The sequence below is a fragment of the Ambystoma mexicanum genome, chromosome 12 (assembly GCF_040938575.1).
Source record: "Ambystoma mexicanum isolate Mex_15411 chromosome 12, UKY_AmexF1_1, whole genome shotgun sequence".
NCBI classification, from domain to species: domain Eukaryota; kingdom Metazoa; phylum Chordata; class Amphibia; order Caudata; family Ambystomatidae; genus Ambystoma; species Ambystoma mexicanum.
Genome location: NC_090936.1, coordinates 1152527025 through 1152543276, shown reverse-complemented (window position 1 = coordinate 1152543276; position 16252 = coordinate 1152527025). Strand labels below are relative to the sequence as shown.

At 46.5% G+C, this 16252-nt stretch overlaps 1 protein-coding gene across 17 annotated transcripts in view; it reads right to left on the bottom strand.

Moving 5' to 3' along the window:
• GRIP1 (glutamate receptor interacting protein 1) overlaps nt 1–16252 on the bottom strand; it is a 1760673-nt gene that overhangs the window by 163113 nt on the left and 1581308 nt on the right. For all 17 annotated transcript variants that reach the window (XM_069629739.1, XM_069629748.1, XM_069629732.1 and 14 more), the window contains 2 exons: nt 9769–9838; nt 5274–5419 (listed from right to left, as the gene is read on the bottom strand). In XM_069629739.1, coding sequence (XP_069485840.1) covers nt 5274–5419; nt 9769–9838 — 216 coding nt within the window. The remainder of the gene's footprint in view (nt 1–5273; nt 5420–9768; nt 9839–16252) is intronic.

Sequence of the window (16252 nt, the reverse complement as noted above, 5' to 3'; positions counted from 1 at the left end):
GGCGGATAACGGCGATTTTTGATTTCCAGTAAGTAAGCACATGATATTAGTAATTAAGGCTTTTGAAAGATGGAGCGAATTGTATCTAGTGTCACGCGTTCAATCTCTTTGCAGAGACCGCTGTTGTACGCGTTGGTATCCCGCGGATATGACGGCTGGTGGAAGTGGAAGGCACCCAGTCAGACAGTTTCTGGTCTAGTGAAATATAGCGTTGCTATGACTGATGTAAGTTTATATTTATGCAACCAGATGCTTGTTTTTCCGAATTAAGTTGGGAGTGAGGATTTACTCACAAATATGCGGTCAATCTCGTTACAGAGACCAGTGCGGAATAGATAACCCCCCCACGGACGAATCCGCGGGTGACGTGAAAGTCATTTTTGAACACTCGCATTTTTTGAAGGTTAGTGGATTCGACGTGGCAAACCTGTCTGAAAGGAAGGTTATGTTATGGATAAGGAGGTTTACACCTTGACCATCACACTGATTATTGTTCTTTTGTTATTTTTCATTATTTGTTTTTTATGGTGTCTCAATCTTGGTAATCTCGACATGATTCATGGAACCTACATCACCAATATGAAAATGGGGTAATGTACTAACGCTATTGTGTTTTAATTTATTTATTTTGACTTTTGATGATCTGGTCAATGTATGTATGAATACATTGATATGTGAATGTTTCGGGAACTGATGATTTTTCTGTTTGATTTTGTGATGCAATGTTAATTATGCTACGATAGTTGAAATGTAATACCTTAGGAAAAGGTGTAATCACAGGCCCTGAGGAAGGGTTCATACCCGAAATGCATAGGCCATTTATGTGATGAATTCTGTCATGAAAATTTGATTTGAAGAAAACGTATGAAGGTTGATGAATTAAAGAGCATTCGGAAAGAAAGACGCAATTCGAGAATATTCTTTAACATTATTTTTGAATTATACCACTGTATAGTAGATTAAGGGTGTGCAGCCCACACCGCTGGCCACACGGCCAAGGTCTGTTTTTGTATGGTTTTTTTAGGCGCCGCATGGCGGAGGCACCTTTTTCAGTGGGTTTGCACCCTAAGCTTACAACATCACATCAATAGAATTAATATAACCGATTTGGAAATTGGGAGAGCCCGACTCACCATCACCATTCATTGGGAGTTTTATCATTTTTTCTAATGGTGATTGAGTCTTTGGCTATGATTGCTACTCCTTCACCTTTGGTAGGGCGGTCTTGCCTAATGACAGCATAGCCTGGTGGGAGGGCAAGGGAGAGTGCGGTACCTAAGGCTTCGTGCAGCCATGTTTCGGTGACCAGGAGGAGGTCTAGGTCATTGGTAATGATGAGGTCATGGATGTCCAATGCATGGGCATTGACAGACTGGGGCGTTGATCAAGGCACATTTGAGGTGAGGGGGAATGGGGGGAGTGGATTCTGGTAAGGGTGCAGAAGTTTCGGGGGTCACAGGCATAGTAACAGTGGTAGGTGCATCAATACATTGCATGGTTATGGTAGAAGAATTGGCAATAGTAGGGGTCCCATTTTCAGGGGTCATAGGCATAGTAACAGTGGCAGGTGCATCAATACATTGCATGGTTATGGTAGAAGAATTGGCAATAGTAGGGGTCCCATTTTCAGGGGTCACAGGCATAGTAACAGTGGCAGAAGCATCAATACATTGCATGGTTATGGTAGAATTGGCAATAGTGGGGGTCCCACTTTTAGGGGTCACAGGCATGGAGGTTAAGGTTGTGCAGACCGTAGGTTCGCCCCCTTAGGGGGTTCCAGTGCCTTGGTGGTGGGCATAATGTTTGTTGCCATAATGACAGTACTGGTTGTTAGGCTGGATAAGGGGCAGGGGCCTTGGAGAGAAGTCAGCTGGTGGGAGGTAGCGCATGCGGGTTTGTGTCGAGAAAATGTACTTGCAGCAGTCGAGCAGGATAGTCGGGAGGCAGCACATGCCCTAGATGGAAGGCGTGTATTACGCATGCTTGTGGGCTGCGGTAGAGATCTGTGTTGAGGAGTGAAGCTACGTGAGTGTAGACGTTCACGTCTGGATTCAAATAGGTGGGGCTGCATAGGAGGGGATGCGAGGACCCTCTTACCTGCAAGCATTTGCAGCAAGTCGTGGCGGTGGTAGGCGGCGAGCAGCGAAGAGCTGCAAAGAGGAGCGCTGGCTTTTTTCTGCGGCCTTCTTCTCCTGTATGACATAGGACTTCGTGAATCTACATCGGCGAGACTCGATTCTTTATGGGTGCTTCTGAAATGTGCATGACCTCCGAGGGACCTGTTATCGGGGAGCAATGGTGTGCCTCCATACGCAGGACCTAACTGAAGCAATGCACAGAATATGCCCATCTGGTAGTGGGCTTAAGTGAGTGATTACCCCCTTCCCTTGCTATAATTTAGCTTCAGTGGGTCAGGTTACCTAGGTAAACCATGAACACAAGGTGCCAATAGCGGAGGCTGGTGGACCTTGTGCACACTGGAAGCTGGTTCCCACTCGGACGATCCACCTAAGGCCCACTCTTCTCTTGGTCACCAGGACCGTGGGACAGAAGACCTCAGAAGGGATGTGATAGGAACATTGCCATTCTGCCAGGATGGAGTGGCGGTCTGACCAACCCTTATAGGAAAGCTCAGGGAGATTGAGCAGGTCTTTCAGCTTGCTCTATCTGCACTCCTGCACGGTACTGTAGACATTCTGCTGCTGGTATTTCCCACAGATGTAGAGGCTAAAGGGCCTGGAACACGAGGGAGCACGAGCACCACCAGACTGTCCAAGCTGGCCTCTGGAATAACTAGAGATGCGATTCTCGTACATTGGAGGAAACGCATAAGAAAGTCATTGCATACGTTGATTCTCATTGGCATTTTAAGCACGAAGCTCCAACGTTTGTAGTTATAAAAGAACATTAGCGGCAGAATATGGCTTTCACCAGGGGTGGGGAGGGCGGACATGGGCGGTAATGGACCGCCAACCTCGGCGAGGGCTGCTACTGACCATGATCCTCCCCAGTCCCCGCGTGAAAGCCATTCGCACCACCAGTGTTTATCTGGGGTGCAAATGGGGGAAAGAAAACAATGAAATAAAGATGGTCGCCGCCATTTCTATGGTGGCGGCTGGGATCGGAAGGAGCATGGGGACGGAGCTCAAAGACCTGGTCTCACAGGTAAATTGAGAAGCGGCTAGTGGGGAGTAAACAGTTTGGCTGGTTTTGGGGGTAGGGTTGAGGGAGGTGGGGAGGCAACAGAGAGAGACACCCTGTTGTCTCCCCACATAAAAAAAAACAAAACAACAATGGTGCAAACCGGGCAAGGGCCTCGGGTGGCTGGGACATTGTGCAGAGAATGTATATTCTCGCTCGCTGTTCCAGCCACCTGATTGGTGCGAATTCATTTTGGAACATTGCACTGATGTAACATGTGTGCTACCCAGAAGAATCAAATCGCTGTCATTGTCATGCAGTGGAGCCAGGCTAGGACAGACGTCAGCAGCTGCTTAGCCAGGAACATGTGGCAACTGGCACATGGTTTCTTTGCAAGGTACACATAGACAATGGCATAGCAAACGTGGGAACTGTAAAAACATCCTGGTAGTTTATGAAGGCAATGAGTAAATCGGAAACATACCTTTTACTTAACAGACCCGAAGCTGACACTGCCAGTGGGTCTTCCATTGCGTCCCCGAATCTGAATCCCAAACATAACCCTTTTGGGAATGAGCTCTCATAGTTGACACTGTCTAGACCCCAAAATAGCTATAACACAATGCTGCCAACCCGTGCCTCAATGTGTACTCTTCTCTTCATGCTGGCTCCACCTTGGTGCCAATGGGCCAAGTAATCACATGTTGTGTTAATGCAGATGTCGACCTGGATTGCCTCAAGGCTGAAGGGCAACTTTGACAGATGTTCACCCCCAAAACACTGTCATAGCGAGAAAAATGGGGGCCTTCATTAGATTTCCATTTCTGGATCGACTTTTATCAAATAACTCATATTAGGAAACACTGAAACACATACTCGCTGCTAGTACAACAACTGGGTGGGAAAACCTGGGGCAACTTCACAAGAGTGGGCAGGTGGTTTTCCTTCGATATTCACATTTTTTCAACTGTCCTTGAATTCTTTATAGACAAATGCACGTTGGCTTGCAGTGTTGTCTTTTCATGTCTGGTTGCCTACAGTCACATGGTATTGTAATTGGTTATTTATAATGAAGCACGGACCCGGGGATCGAACCTGTGTTGCTCCACGTCATCTTGCTTCGAAGACGAGCGCCTTGCCCCTGAGCTGAGACACACCCCTCTGAGGCTATGAAGAAATCGGGTTCTCCAGAATAAGGCATGGCAGGAAGAACAAATGCGGGGAGGGCAAGGCACAAGGAGATGAGTGCAGACGAGATGAGTGCAGGGGATGACGGCGTGGGATGGTGGGGCCAAAGAGTGTTATTCAGCCCTACTCTGTGACCCACGGTAGGATGAACCCAAACTAGCAAACCATGAAGGGTGGGAGACCAAGAGGTTGGCACAAAGAAGGGGAATGGAGCTGTATGAAACCATTGTGAACTGTAAGAAGAACCCAACACGTGTTCCCACTTGAGCTGTAGTCTCCTTCCCTACTGACCCAAGAGGAGCAGAAAACGCCATGCAATGTCCACTCAACAGAGTGACGCACACCTGGATAACGTCGCTAGAGTTGCTGGGATGGACAGACGAGCATGCCATGCTACAGTCCTGAGGGATCAGTGATGCCATGTCACTCCACAAATGTCCTTTGAGCTTCTTGTCTGCATATCTATCTGATTTTAGGCAATGCACTGTAGACATGGCAGTTTCTCGCTTTAGGATTCCTGCTTTTAAGTAGGTCAATAGCCTCAAAAATGCAGGATTGCTACATAGGTGCCTGTAACTTCTTGTGGTCATCGTGCATATCGGGCAAGACTTGCCATTGTTATCCAAGTGGCTCCTTTTCTCCAGCTATTTGCGGCTTCTGATCACTTTAAAGATGAACGATGCTATAGGTCTTGCTCTTTGCTGCTTGCTGCTCTAGTGGAATTGCCATACTGCCATATGCAAGCTATGCTGATATCCCAATCATTCCAAAATGTTTCCCAACAAAGTGTTAATGCCACACACACACACTAGTAGAGTTGCGGGGCGCCAAGGGCAACAGACTAGTCTTAAAAGAAACAAATACCTTACAATACTTTAACTTTTTAAAGAACAGAGGTCCCCTCTAACTATGGCCTCTTTCAAGAGCTGTAGGGCTGTGGGTACCTGAGTTATCCTCATCCTTCCGGACCTTCAGCTTCACCAGGTCCTCGCATTGCTGGAGGATCTGAACGGCGTCCTCCATGGAGCAGTTATCCAGCCGGATATTATCGATGGCCAGGAGCTTGTCCCCGAGCTCCAACGTCCCCGTCCTGTGGATGAATAAACAGCGGCATGTGGGCACATTTATCAGAATTCAGTACTGCAAAATGATGCCCGCTTCGGCTTAATGCACCATTAACATTCACATTTCAAACATTCCATTGTTTTAATGAAAATGGTTTATTTTTCGCTCTGCTCTTTAATTTCAAGTTGTTAGAGTAACCTGCTATAGAAGAACAAGTAAATTCCATAAAACATCCAGAGAAACCAAAACACTACAATACAGCAGCCCGAGCGGCGAGTGGCACACGCCTTGGTGGCTTCTGCAGCAAGGGAAGAACATTTCTTTAATTATGTCACCTTGCCCCCAACAAGTACTCAGCCGCCAGCACTGAAGAAAAGAGCACTGGTGTATTCATCTTGGCCACATGTTGGTAACCGGTTTAGTACCTATAAAAGAGGAAACACCTAAGTTCTAGTTCAATCTCACAATAGCTACCAACACTGGAACTCTCTTGCACTGCAATCTTGACACCCGCACACTTTACTTCTAGACACCAGCATCCAAGCAAGGCACAATTGCCACTCTCAAAAGATGCGCTTCCCCGCCCATAACCAAAGACCAGCAAGGTAATGGGAGGGGAAAGGAGCGACCTGCTTCTTTTGAAAGCCCCTCAGCACATCGCACGCACACTCCTCTCTCCGGAGACATCTCAGGCTCTGCTCCATTTCTACACGACTGGAGTCATCCTAGAAATGAAGATTATTTTTCTGATCTTCTAATCCCTGCCAGCCGTGATCTGCACCCCAAGACTCCATTACTGGGCAGCTTGGTGCATGCACTGGCATGGATGAAAAGGCTGGCAGCATGCATGCCTTTGAATACATTGCCATTATAAATACATCCCACTAGGAATAGCTGCACGCATGATTCACTAGATGTGTCAGGATGACTCAGATTGTGTTTCGCCAAACAGATGAACTCGTCATCTGACTTCATATTTATGTGGCATAACGGATGCTCCTGTGCATAAACCTGTCTTATGCAAACACAGCTGGTGCGTTTTCTTACATAGCATAAACAGGTGCTGAAATGAATGGACGCAAAAGTAATCTCTTTAGAAAATAAAACACTGAGGCGGTCTTTTTGTTACTCACTGTTGATGCTAAAATATATGCTTAGTCCTGGGGCTCCGGGCTCGCATGTCTGACAACTCAGCAATTTCACGAATGCCCCACCATGACCAGGAGAGAGGTACAATAGGTCAGCAGCACTCAGAATGACTAGTCTAGCAAGGGCTAAATTGATACCAGCTTTCACCAGGCAGCTCTACCGGCGCCGTGGCGTCCCATCCTGGTAGGACACACACCTCTCCAGACAGCTCTACCGGCGCCGTGGCCGACCCATCCTGGTAGGACACACACCTCACCAGACAGCTCTACCGGCGCCGTGCCGACCCATCCTGGTAGAACACAAACCTCACCAGGCAGCTCTACCGGCGCCCTGCCGAACCATCCTGGTAGGACACACACCTCACCAGGCAGCTCTACCGGCGCCCTGCCGACCCATCCTGGTAGGACACAAACCTCACCAGGCAGCTCTACCGGCGCCCTGCCGACCCATCCTGGTAGGACACATGCCGTTGCAGTCCTGACCCGATCTCTGATGTCTTCCTTTGCGGCTGCATGCTCCGTGCAATAAGAAAGCCATGCACATCTGCCATTCTGAAAGTTTGTGCGCTACCTTTATTTCGTTTGTACCCCACACACTGGGAACTAAGTTGCTTCTTGGCATGTGACAAAACAGCAGGTGGGGCGAGGGTGATGTGTTTGATGCACTGGACAGTCCACAAGTGCAACCAGGGTTCCAGTGCTCCTCAGCATTATCGGGTGGGGCTGTCGCTGTAGCAGGGAGGTAAAGTTTCTGCAACATCGTTGCATAGCCCAACCAGTCCTAAATTAAAAAGCGGTGCTAAAATGCCTGATTGGCCGAGGAGACCATAAGGTCCGTGGTATCTGTGGATGTTAGTCCGAAGATATGTTGTGGCCAGGTTGTTCATGCTTTTGAATACTAGGCACAAGGTACTGAATTTAATTAAGCATATAGAGGTCATAAGCCCCATAAGAATTTCCCAAGAATGAGTCAGAATCTAAGGAATGAAACATGTCGGACAATGTAACGGGCATGAGATCTGTAATGTGATCTCTAGATTAGCTGCATTAGTATCTTAAATAGAGGTGTATAGAAATGATAGTATTGAGCGCTGTGACACCTTTTAGCACTCAGCACTTAAACTTGGCTTTTATATGCGTTTTCAAATGTATAGTCGCATCTAATGTTGGTTTGTACATTTGTGGTGATACCATCTAATGATTCTGAAGGGTGAGAAATATTGTACTGTAAGAATATTAAAAAATCGTTTTAAAAGAATCAAAAACTGCGCAACTTATATGTGGATGTATTAATGAGTTAGACTCTAGCTATATAAGCAGTCCAGGAAGGTTTGGTTTACTTTAAAAGTGCAGAAAACCAGGGATACCCTGCCTGCTGCTAGATCAACTGTACCCTGGTTGAAGTATGCTTCCGACCCCTACACATTACCCTGGGATCTCCCTATAGTTGGAGTATGCTTCCGACCCCTGCACATTACCCTGGGATCTCCCTATCGTTGGAGTATGCTTCCGACCCCTACACATTACCCTGGGATCTCCCTATCGTTGGAGTATGCTTCCGACCCCTACACATTACCCTGGGATCTCCCTATAGTTGGAGTATGCTTCCGACCCCTACTCATTACCCTGGGATCTCCCTATAGTTGGTGTATGCTTCCAACCCCTGCACATTACCCTGGGATCTCCCTATAGTTGGAGTATGCTTCCGACCCCTACTCATTACCCTGGGATCTCCCTATCGTTGGAGTATGCTTCCGGCCCCTACTCATTACCCTGGGATCTCCCTATCGTTGGAGTATGCTTCCGACCCCTACTCATTACCCTGGGATCTCCCTATCGTTGGAGTATGCTTCCGACCCCTACACATTACCCTGGGATCTCCCTATCGTTGGACTATGCTTCCGACCCCTACACATTACCCTGGGATCTCCCTATAGTTGGAGTATGCTTCCGACCCCTACTCATTACCCTGGGATCTCCCTATAGTTGGAGTATGCTTCCGACCCCTACTCATTACCCTGGGATCTCCCTATCGTTGGAGTATGCTTCCGACCCCTACACATTACCCTGGGATCTCCCTATCGTTGGAGTATGCTTCCCACCCCTACACATTACCCTGGGATCTCCCTATAGTTGGAGTATGCTTCCGACCCCTACTCATTACCCTGGGATCTCCCTATAGTTGGACTATGCTTCCGACCCCTACACATTACCCTGGGATCTCCCTATAGTTGGACTATGCTTCCGACCCCTACACATTACCCTGGGATCTCCCTATAGTTGGAGTATGCTTCCGACCCCTACACATTACCCTGGTATCTCCCTATAGTTACATTGCCTTGAAAGTGACCCAGAGGGGTTGAAACACGTGTCAGCATTTTGTATCAAAACCAACCAGACCGGTGTTTTACAAATATTGCAGACATAGTAGTGTTTTGCTTCTCAAAACAGTAACCCAGCGCATGTGATAAGAGTTTGCACCTGTAGATTGTTGAAACCTTACCAGGGACGGAAGGGCGCCGTCCAACCAGAACCCAACGCATGCAGCAGGGCATCATAGATTTACCTGATCAGCGCAGTGATCCCCATATTCTAGTGCCCTCACCCACTCCTGGTCATCACAAACGTGTCAGAATGTTAAAGTCAAATGACTGGAAGGATGGCTGCATTCGGTTCCATAATGGCCATTACCAGGATTAATATACATCCGTGGACATCACTAGCTGCCAGAATCTTCCCCTTCATAGGGTCCTCGATATATTAGAAGGAAGAACCAATCACATACAACAAGCCGAAAGTCCCCCCCCACGCCCTTCCTTGGGTGAGATACTCTAAAGCAGCCATACGACCCTAGAGACAGGCCCAGGCAGCTCCAGAAGCAGATTTACATGAATTATTCCACTTACCAGTCACATCTTTCAATTCTTGGAACTGATTAAAAAGCCTGCTACCTGCTCCACCCCCAGTGTATTGCAAAAACACATCAGAAGACAGAGTGTTGTTAAAGGTATCCATGTGTACTTTTGCTCTGTTGGCATAATTAATGGTTTTAAAAGAACGTGAGGACACAGATAAAAACCCTCCTTGCCAGTATGCCGGAGTCTCATTATGGACCGCTCCACAAGGACTACAGACCGTCCAATTGGGATAAGTGCACCTTCCCGCAGACAAGTTAATGAAGGCTTCCAACAGGCTACCATTGCCTCCAACATCACAGAGTGCTCACCGGTGAGCGACGCTTCCTTTCTTGATATCAGAAATAACAAGCGGGTCACCGGGCTTTCTACTGGAAGGCGCTGCAAGAAGAAAACAAGTCAGAGCATTAATCGACCTACACAGACAGCAGCCCATACATTACATACATTTGTATACATATCAGTGAAAAGACTTGAATTAGGAGAGATGAGGTGATTAGATTTAACGCAACCAAACCCTTGAAATTCAATGGATATGAGAAGTGGTGACATCTTAACTCAGTGACCCCTGCCCCATAGAAGTCCCCATAATATAATTGTATGTGTCATTGTGAACCCCTTCAGTTATATTATGTATGTGCTCATTGGCTATGTATGTGGGACCGGCGTTAAGATGGTCGTCACTTCCCACATCTGTTGAATGTGAAAGGTTTTGTTGCATTAACTATGATCACCTTAACTCTGTCTTAATGAACGTTTTTGCACTGAATTTCAAGGGTTTTGTTGTAGTATACTTTCTTCAGGGCCCACTACTCATGGCCCCTATACATGTTGTACCAATACATTTCTTTAGGGCCCGCTAGCCATGGCATTTCGACTGCGGCCACTGAACATGTTGTACCAATAGGTTTCTTTGGAGCCCGGTAGCCACAGCCATTATACATCTTACACCAATACTTGTCTCCAAGGATCCATTGCCGCCTGTCTAGTAGATGTGATCTATGCAGGTATGAAAAGTGTTTTTTCCACTCCATATCCCCATGAACATTTCAAAGAAATTATTTCTGATTCTCGCTGTAACTTAGCAGTGTGCCGATTCCCCCGGTAAGCCAAAAATGCTCCAAAATTAAAAAGTCTTCCCCCTCTTCACTGGCACACACCATGTATCCCCATCCTCCTTTCGTGGTCCCACCACTCCCCTCAATTGATTTTCCACTGCCTGACCCACTCTCATTACCCCTTTAAGGAACTCAAGGTGGCAATATAAAGACAGACACAAGTGATCACAGTTCAAGGGTGTTCATTAAACTGAAAATGCAGGGTGGAAAAATGCCTAACCTAAATCTAAGGTGGGAGCAAGATTTGAAAAACATCAACTGATAAATACGGCAGTCCTTGTGGTGTCTCGTAAAAAGACCTATACTAAAAAACGAAACATTGCCAAATCCTTACAACTAATTACAGAAAGAGTGTGGGATATGGGTTTCAATAAAGAAAGAAGTGTACACAAGTATTAAGTCAGAATGTAATTGCCAGGGGTCTTCCTTCCGCACGTTTTGAGCACGGACAAGGTGGATGATCTCAGCACAGTACATGTTCGAGCTTTCCCAGAACGAGCCGCCAGTTCTTATCAGGTCCTCCAATGGTTAAGTCTCTTTTCAATAAATGTCTCTTGCCTTCGAGGGCCTGATGTATTAAAAAAATAAAACAAACAAAAAGTTCCTTTCCAAATGAACGTTGGGTTGATGACTTTCCATCCCCTGGATCTCCATTGGTCGGGCTTGGATCCAAATGCCAAGGGGGACAATCCACTTCCCCTGGTCTTACACCACTTCTTGAATTCACAAGATTTAATGTCTTTTTAAACAGCTCCTCTTTTGTAGGCCTCCCTCTGCCGGGTTCACTCTTGCCAACCTTTAAATGAACTGTGGGTGATTACTTTTCACACCTGGACCTCACTCGGTCGGGCTCGGATCCTGTCGTGTCATGGGACTTCAGGCTTCTTTCTGTCTTGTTAGCATCTCTCCGCCGGGTTCATTCTTGCTAAACTTTGCAACACACTGTTCATGCACTAATTTCACCAAGCAGGATTAATTTCCCTTATCTTCACAGTGCCCGATCACTCAAAGACATCCATATGACCACTTTGACCTGCTTTCGCCTTTTTCCAAGGCCTTCTGGTTACTGTAGTCTCTACCATCGGGTAATCGCCTGGAGTTTCCTAAGTGACCACCCATGTGATGCCAGACTGCTCTGTTTGCTTGTTTTCCTGCTTTTCTATCAATAGCTCTTCAAGCTTAACACAGTTCAAATTAGCCGTTTGCCACTTTTCGTTCAACACAGTTCGGTTTCTTATCGAGTCACCCCTCGACTCACCGGCTGTGATGAACCGCTTGGCTTTTCACAGTTCGGTTTCTTATCGAGTCACCCCTCGATTCACCGGCTGTGATGAACAGCTTGGCTTTCCTTCTCTTTGGAGTCAAGGTTGGTCGCACGAGACTAGCGTCTCTCCCCGGCTTGGTAATCAGCAGAGAAGGGTTTTGGATACCATTCACATCTGATGCAACACACGCTGGCTATTGTTCGCAGTCTTATGTTTTCGCCTGCAGAGGTTTCACAGGCCTTGATCGGAAAGGGCAAGATCGCTTCTCTCCTTTCCACCCTCTTGGTATGTGCCTTCGTTCTCCTCCTCTTGAACTGCTGTGCTGAGTTAGCCCTCACATTGTGTGGTCTGCCTTGCTCAACCTGTGCTCTCGGGTTCCACCTTTTATCCCCCTGGATAAGGGAAAGGGCCATCAGGTGTGTGTGTGATTCTGGTCAATTGCCTGACTTATCCACACTAAATGACCCCCGTATTGGGACAAGTCAGGTTAATAGCTCAGGTGTTGTGCGAAAGTGTTTCTGTCGGTAAAGTGGGGGGGAGGGCAGTGTTTTAGACTAGCCTACATGGTAGGATGGGGAAATGGTGTTGAGAGAAGGGGGTACAGCGTCTCATCCGTCGATGTTCCACTCCCCAAGGACCCCCCCATCCAGGTGATCCTCCCTCACTGGTCCACCCCCAGGAACTCGATGCAATAGTGATGGCGGTGTCCTGTCCACCTGGATACCAGATCCCTGGGGACTAGCTAGGGAGACACCTTCAGGTTTCTCGGTATCATCCAAATTGACCTTTTACAATTGACCTTTTGCACAATTGACCTAATTACAGTGGTCCTAATTGACCTTCTGCACAATTGACCTTTATATTATTTTCGTTATTTTATATATGTATTGGGTTGGTTTTGGATTATAAATCATATAAGGGGATTGGGTGGGGGGTTACAGGGGTTTTTGGATTGGGTGGAAGATTGCGGGGGGGTTCCCCCCTGCATATATGTCCTAATTGACCTAAATTTGGTCAATTCTTCCGAGGTCAATTCTCCCGAGGTCAATTGTGAAAAGGTCAATTAGTATACAATCAGATTCCCACACCCCCTAGTCGTGTGACGCAGTTTCTTTTCTGATCACGTCCTGCAAAGTTTCTGCTGTAATCTTACGAGATGGTATTCTGCTGATAAACCGAAAATGTTATACCAATAACTGGCTTCTTAGCCAAACTTCACATGGCGTCCTCCCCACCTATAGTCTGATGTGATTGTATCCTTTTTCCTTCTTCAGAAAGCATTTTGAGCACTTTTCATTTTCAGCTTCCCCCGGTTTTATTGCGGGAATCTCTTGCACCTAACAAAATAAAAAAATGGCATCTTTTCATTCCTGAAAATTCGCTCAGCCTCTCTGCTGCAAAGCACCACGAGAGATATATGCAGGTTTTTGGGGAACAAGGGCACCCCCCTCACTCTTGAATATTTTGAAAAATACTGGATGGATTTACCCCAAACTAGCAATAGGCACATCTGAATTGTAGTGTGACCAACTTCTTTGTAATTTGGTGCAAATCCTTCCAGCTGTTTTCGCACTATGGGTTTTCATTCAGAGTCCTTTCTCTCTATGGGAAAAATTGATGGCTTAGGCAGAAAATAGTTTTCTTTTTGTTTTCTTAACAACTGTACAAACATACACATCTTCCACAAAATTTCCAGTTTAGAGGGGCCTGGGACAAGATTTTGTTTTGCAGAATTTCATCCAAATCCATCAAGTGAGTTAAAAGTTATCAGCATTAAACTTGCCTCCCTAAACATAACACCAACTCTCAGACATCCCTATTCCCTGCAGGTTTAGAGAAAGAATATAGATGTCTGATATATATCACCAACTCCCAAACTTCCATATCCCCCATAAAGCATGTTTAAAGCTGAAAAAGCACAAACTACTTATTAAGAAGGGGAACAGATTGGGGATGTCGCGAGGAATCAAACACTAAAAACGCAGAGCAAAAACAAATCACTTGATGTCACATTTATGCAGAAAAACAGATGGTCCTTTGCATAGAGAGTTGCAATTAAAGGAAGGCTTTATGATAGATTGTCTTACAACTCAACCAGGTTTTAGGATTCGGCTTTAGGAAAAGAGCAGCAAATAACCCTTTTTAGTTTGGGTTAGTATAAACCGAAACAATTGCATTAGAGCACAGATGGGGAAATGGTATATGAGGGGCCGGGGGGGGGGGAGCAAGCTTGTAGGTGCTGCATGGTTATTTGCCCACCCATTGACTGCCCATGGCCATGCTAATCCCTATGGCCAGTCCCACCCAGTTCCTGCCCCAAAACACCTCTTCATGGGAAGTCTTTGAGCTTACTTTAATCAAGTCTTAACATTAAACTTTCCACTCAAAGTGCCTGCCAGTGTTTTTTAAAAGCAGTCTTCTGGGAGTAAATTATTTAATTAGAGCTGTTAACCTGCTGCTGGAGAAATAAAAAAAAGTCTTAAACAATTCAGGCCCTCTTTCAGCCACGCAATGTATAAGCGCTATGCATGTCTTTCACTGAAGTTCTGTTTAAACAAGCATTGTCAAAGTCAACAGTTTTAACTTGTGTACAAGTATTAGGTGTTTGCCAGGCACCGGTATTAGAGGCCCAGGCACTTGCACCATTTTGCACCTGCTACCATCAATGGACAGTTAATACTACAACGGCTGTGGCTGGGAAGTGCCTTTGACATGCCTACACAAAAGCACAAACTGTTGGCAATGCTTCTTTATTGAAGAGCGGGCTTGCATCTCCAATTAAATATTGCTTTTATTAAAACAAGGGGACAGTTGAGTTTTTAAGCAGGGAAGAATCATGAATTAGAATTGACACAAACTAGGAGAGACCAATCAGATCCCGGTGCTGCTGGAATGTGGTCGTATAAGCCATTTCAATGGAATGTCTACAAGGCTTCTGTGTGAGGAGGAAGATGAGCGGCTCTCTCTACAGAGAACCTCTGGCTGGCCTATCCCCCGACTCCCCTCAACTTAGATTCCAGTGCCATAGCTGCAACCAGTCTGTCACCTTCTTCCATGATTCAGCTTTCAATAAATAATTCAAGGAGTAATTGGAAAGACTCAAAACCTTTCACTGCAACAGTTCCTAGGAAGAGCTATCTTACAGGCCCCCTAAAGGCTGGCACCCCCTGAATGCCAGTTGGGGCTGGGATAAACCCGTGCCTAAGCCAATTGACATTTCTGAGGCAGAAATCTCTGTCTTTTCCCACAGGCCAACCTGACCTCCTCTCTAGGCGCTATGCTGAAGGCTAATCAGAGAACCTAGGGCAAGGACAAAATGGGGTGGAGATGGAGGGTTGGAGGGTGAAGACTTGAAATGAGGGCATTGTGAAATGTGGCTGTGCAAACTGTGACATGCCTTAGCCGCTTGATCAACTGACTGAATCTACAGGTTACAACGGGGGGCTTGCGGAGTAGCGGTCAAGCATCCATACTGGACACGGGCTGAGATTCTGGCAGATACAATGGCACGTGCTAAGGCTGGCACGCGAGGGTCAGACGAGTAGGCTTGAAATCAAGCCTGCCCTTAGGGGAATCCAGCAAAGGATGCAGCACCTGCAGTAACCCGGCCGATTCTCTTAAGGCAAATAACCCAGACATTGTGAGGCATGGCATGGCTGGATGGTGGCACTGGTCTGAAACGGGACCTGTCCATAAACTCATATTTACACGCCTTAGTGCATGTAACTGTTGTACACTAGAACATAACTCCAGAGCCGTGTTTCTGAAGATGGAGATACTTCTGGATCACAGTGAGCTGCACCCAGCATGCTGAATGCCGGTGTTCTGTGCAAAGGCCCCCTGAAAGAAGATGACCGGATTTGTTGGTGCAGTGACACTGCATAGCCCGAAACCGAAGGGGAAAGGTGACCATCTGGAAACGAGGAACGGGCGAGGAAAATACATGGTGAATAAAGGAAGACGGCTGCATCTTGCCAAAGGTCAGGCATGGATATATTCATTACAGACTTGCAGATGAAGCGCAAAGTCTACAGCTGGACCTTAGAGGGGCCTCCATCTCATGACACTGGCCAGCCTAAAGACGCTGACAAACTCAAAAATCCACAGTGAGGCAAAAGAAATAGTTTAGATTTCCCCTAGTGGGAAGCCTGGCCTTTCCTTATGTTGCTGGACGAAATGTGATTTTATTTTGCAGCAGGTCTGTGCTTTGAGCCCATCACACCTCTCCATATCTTATGTGGGGACCAATTTACTGCACGTGTGCTCAGACGATTGACTTTCTGAATAGCCAGGGCCTGTGTTTCTAGAGGAATATCATGATTTCCGCAGAAACATGGCCGCAGTTGGGAACAAAGCTCTTCATAAGTTTCTCGGTTCTTAAAGTCATTAAGATCAAATATTTTGTTCAGCCT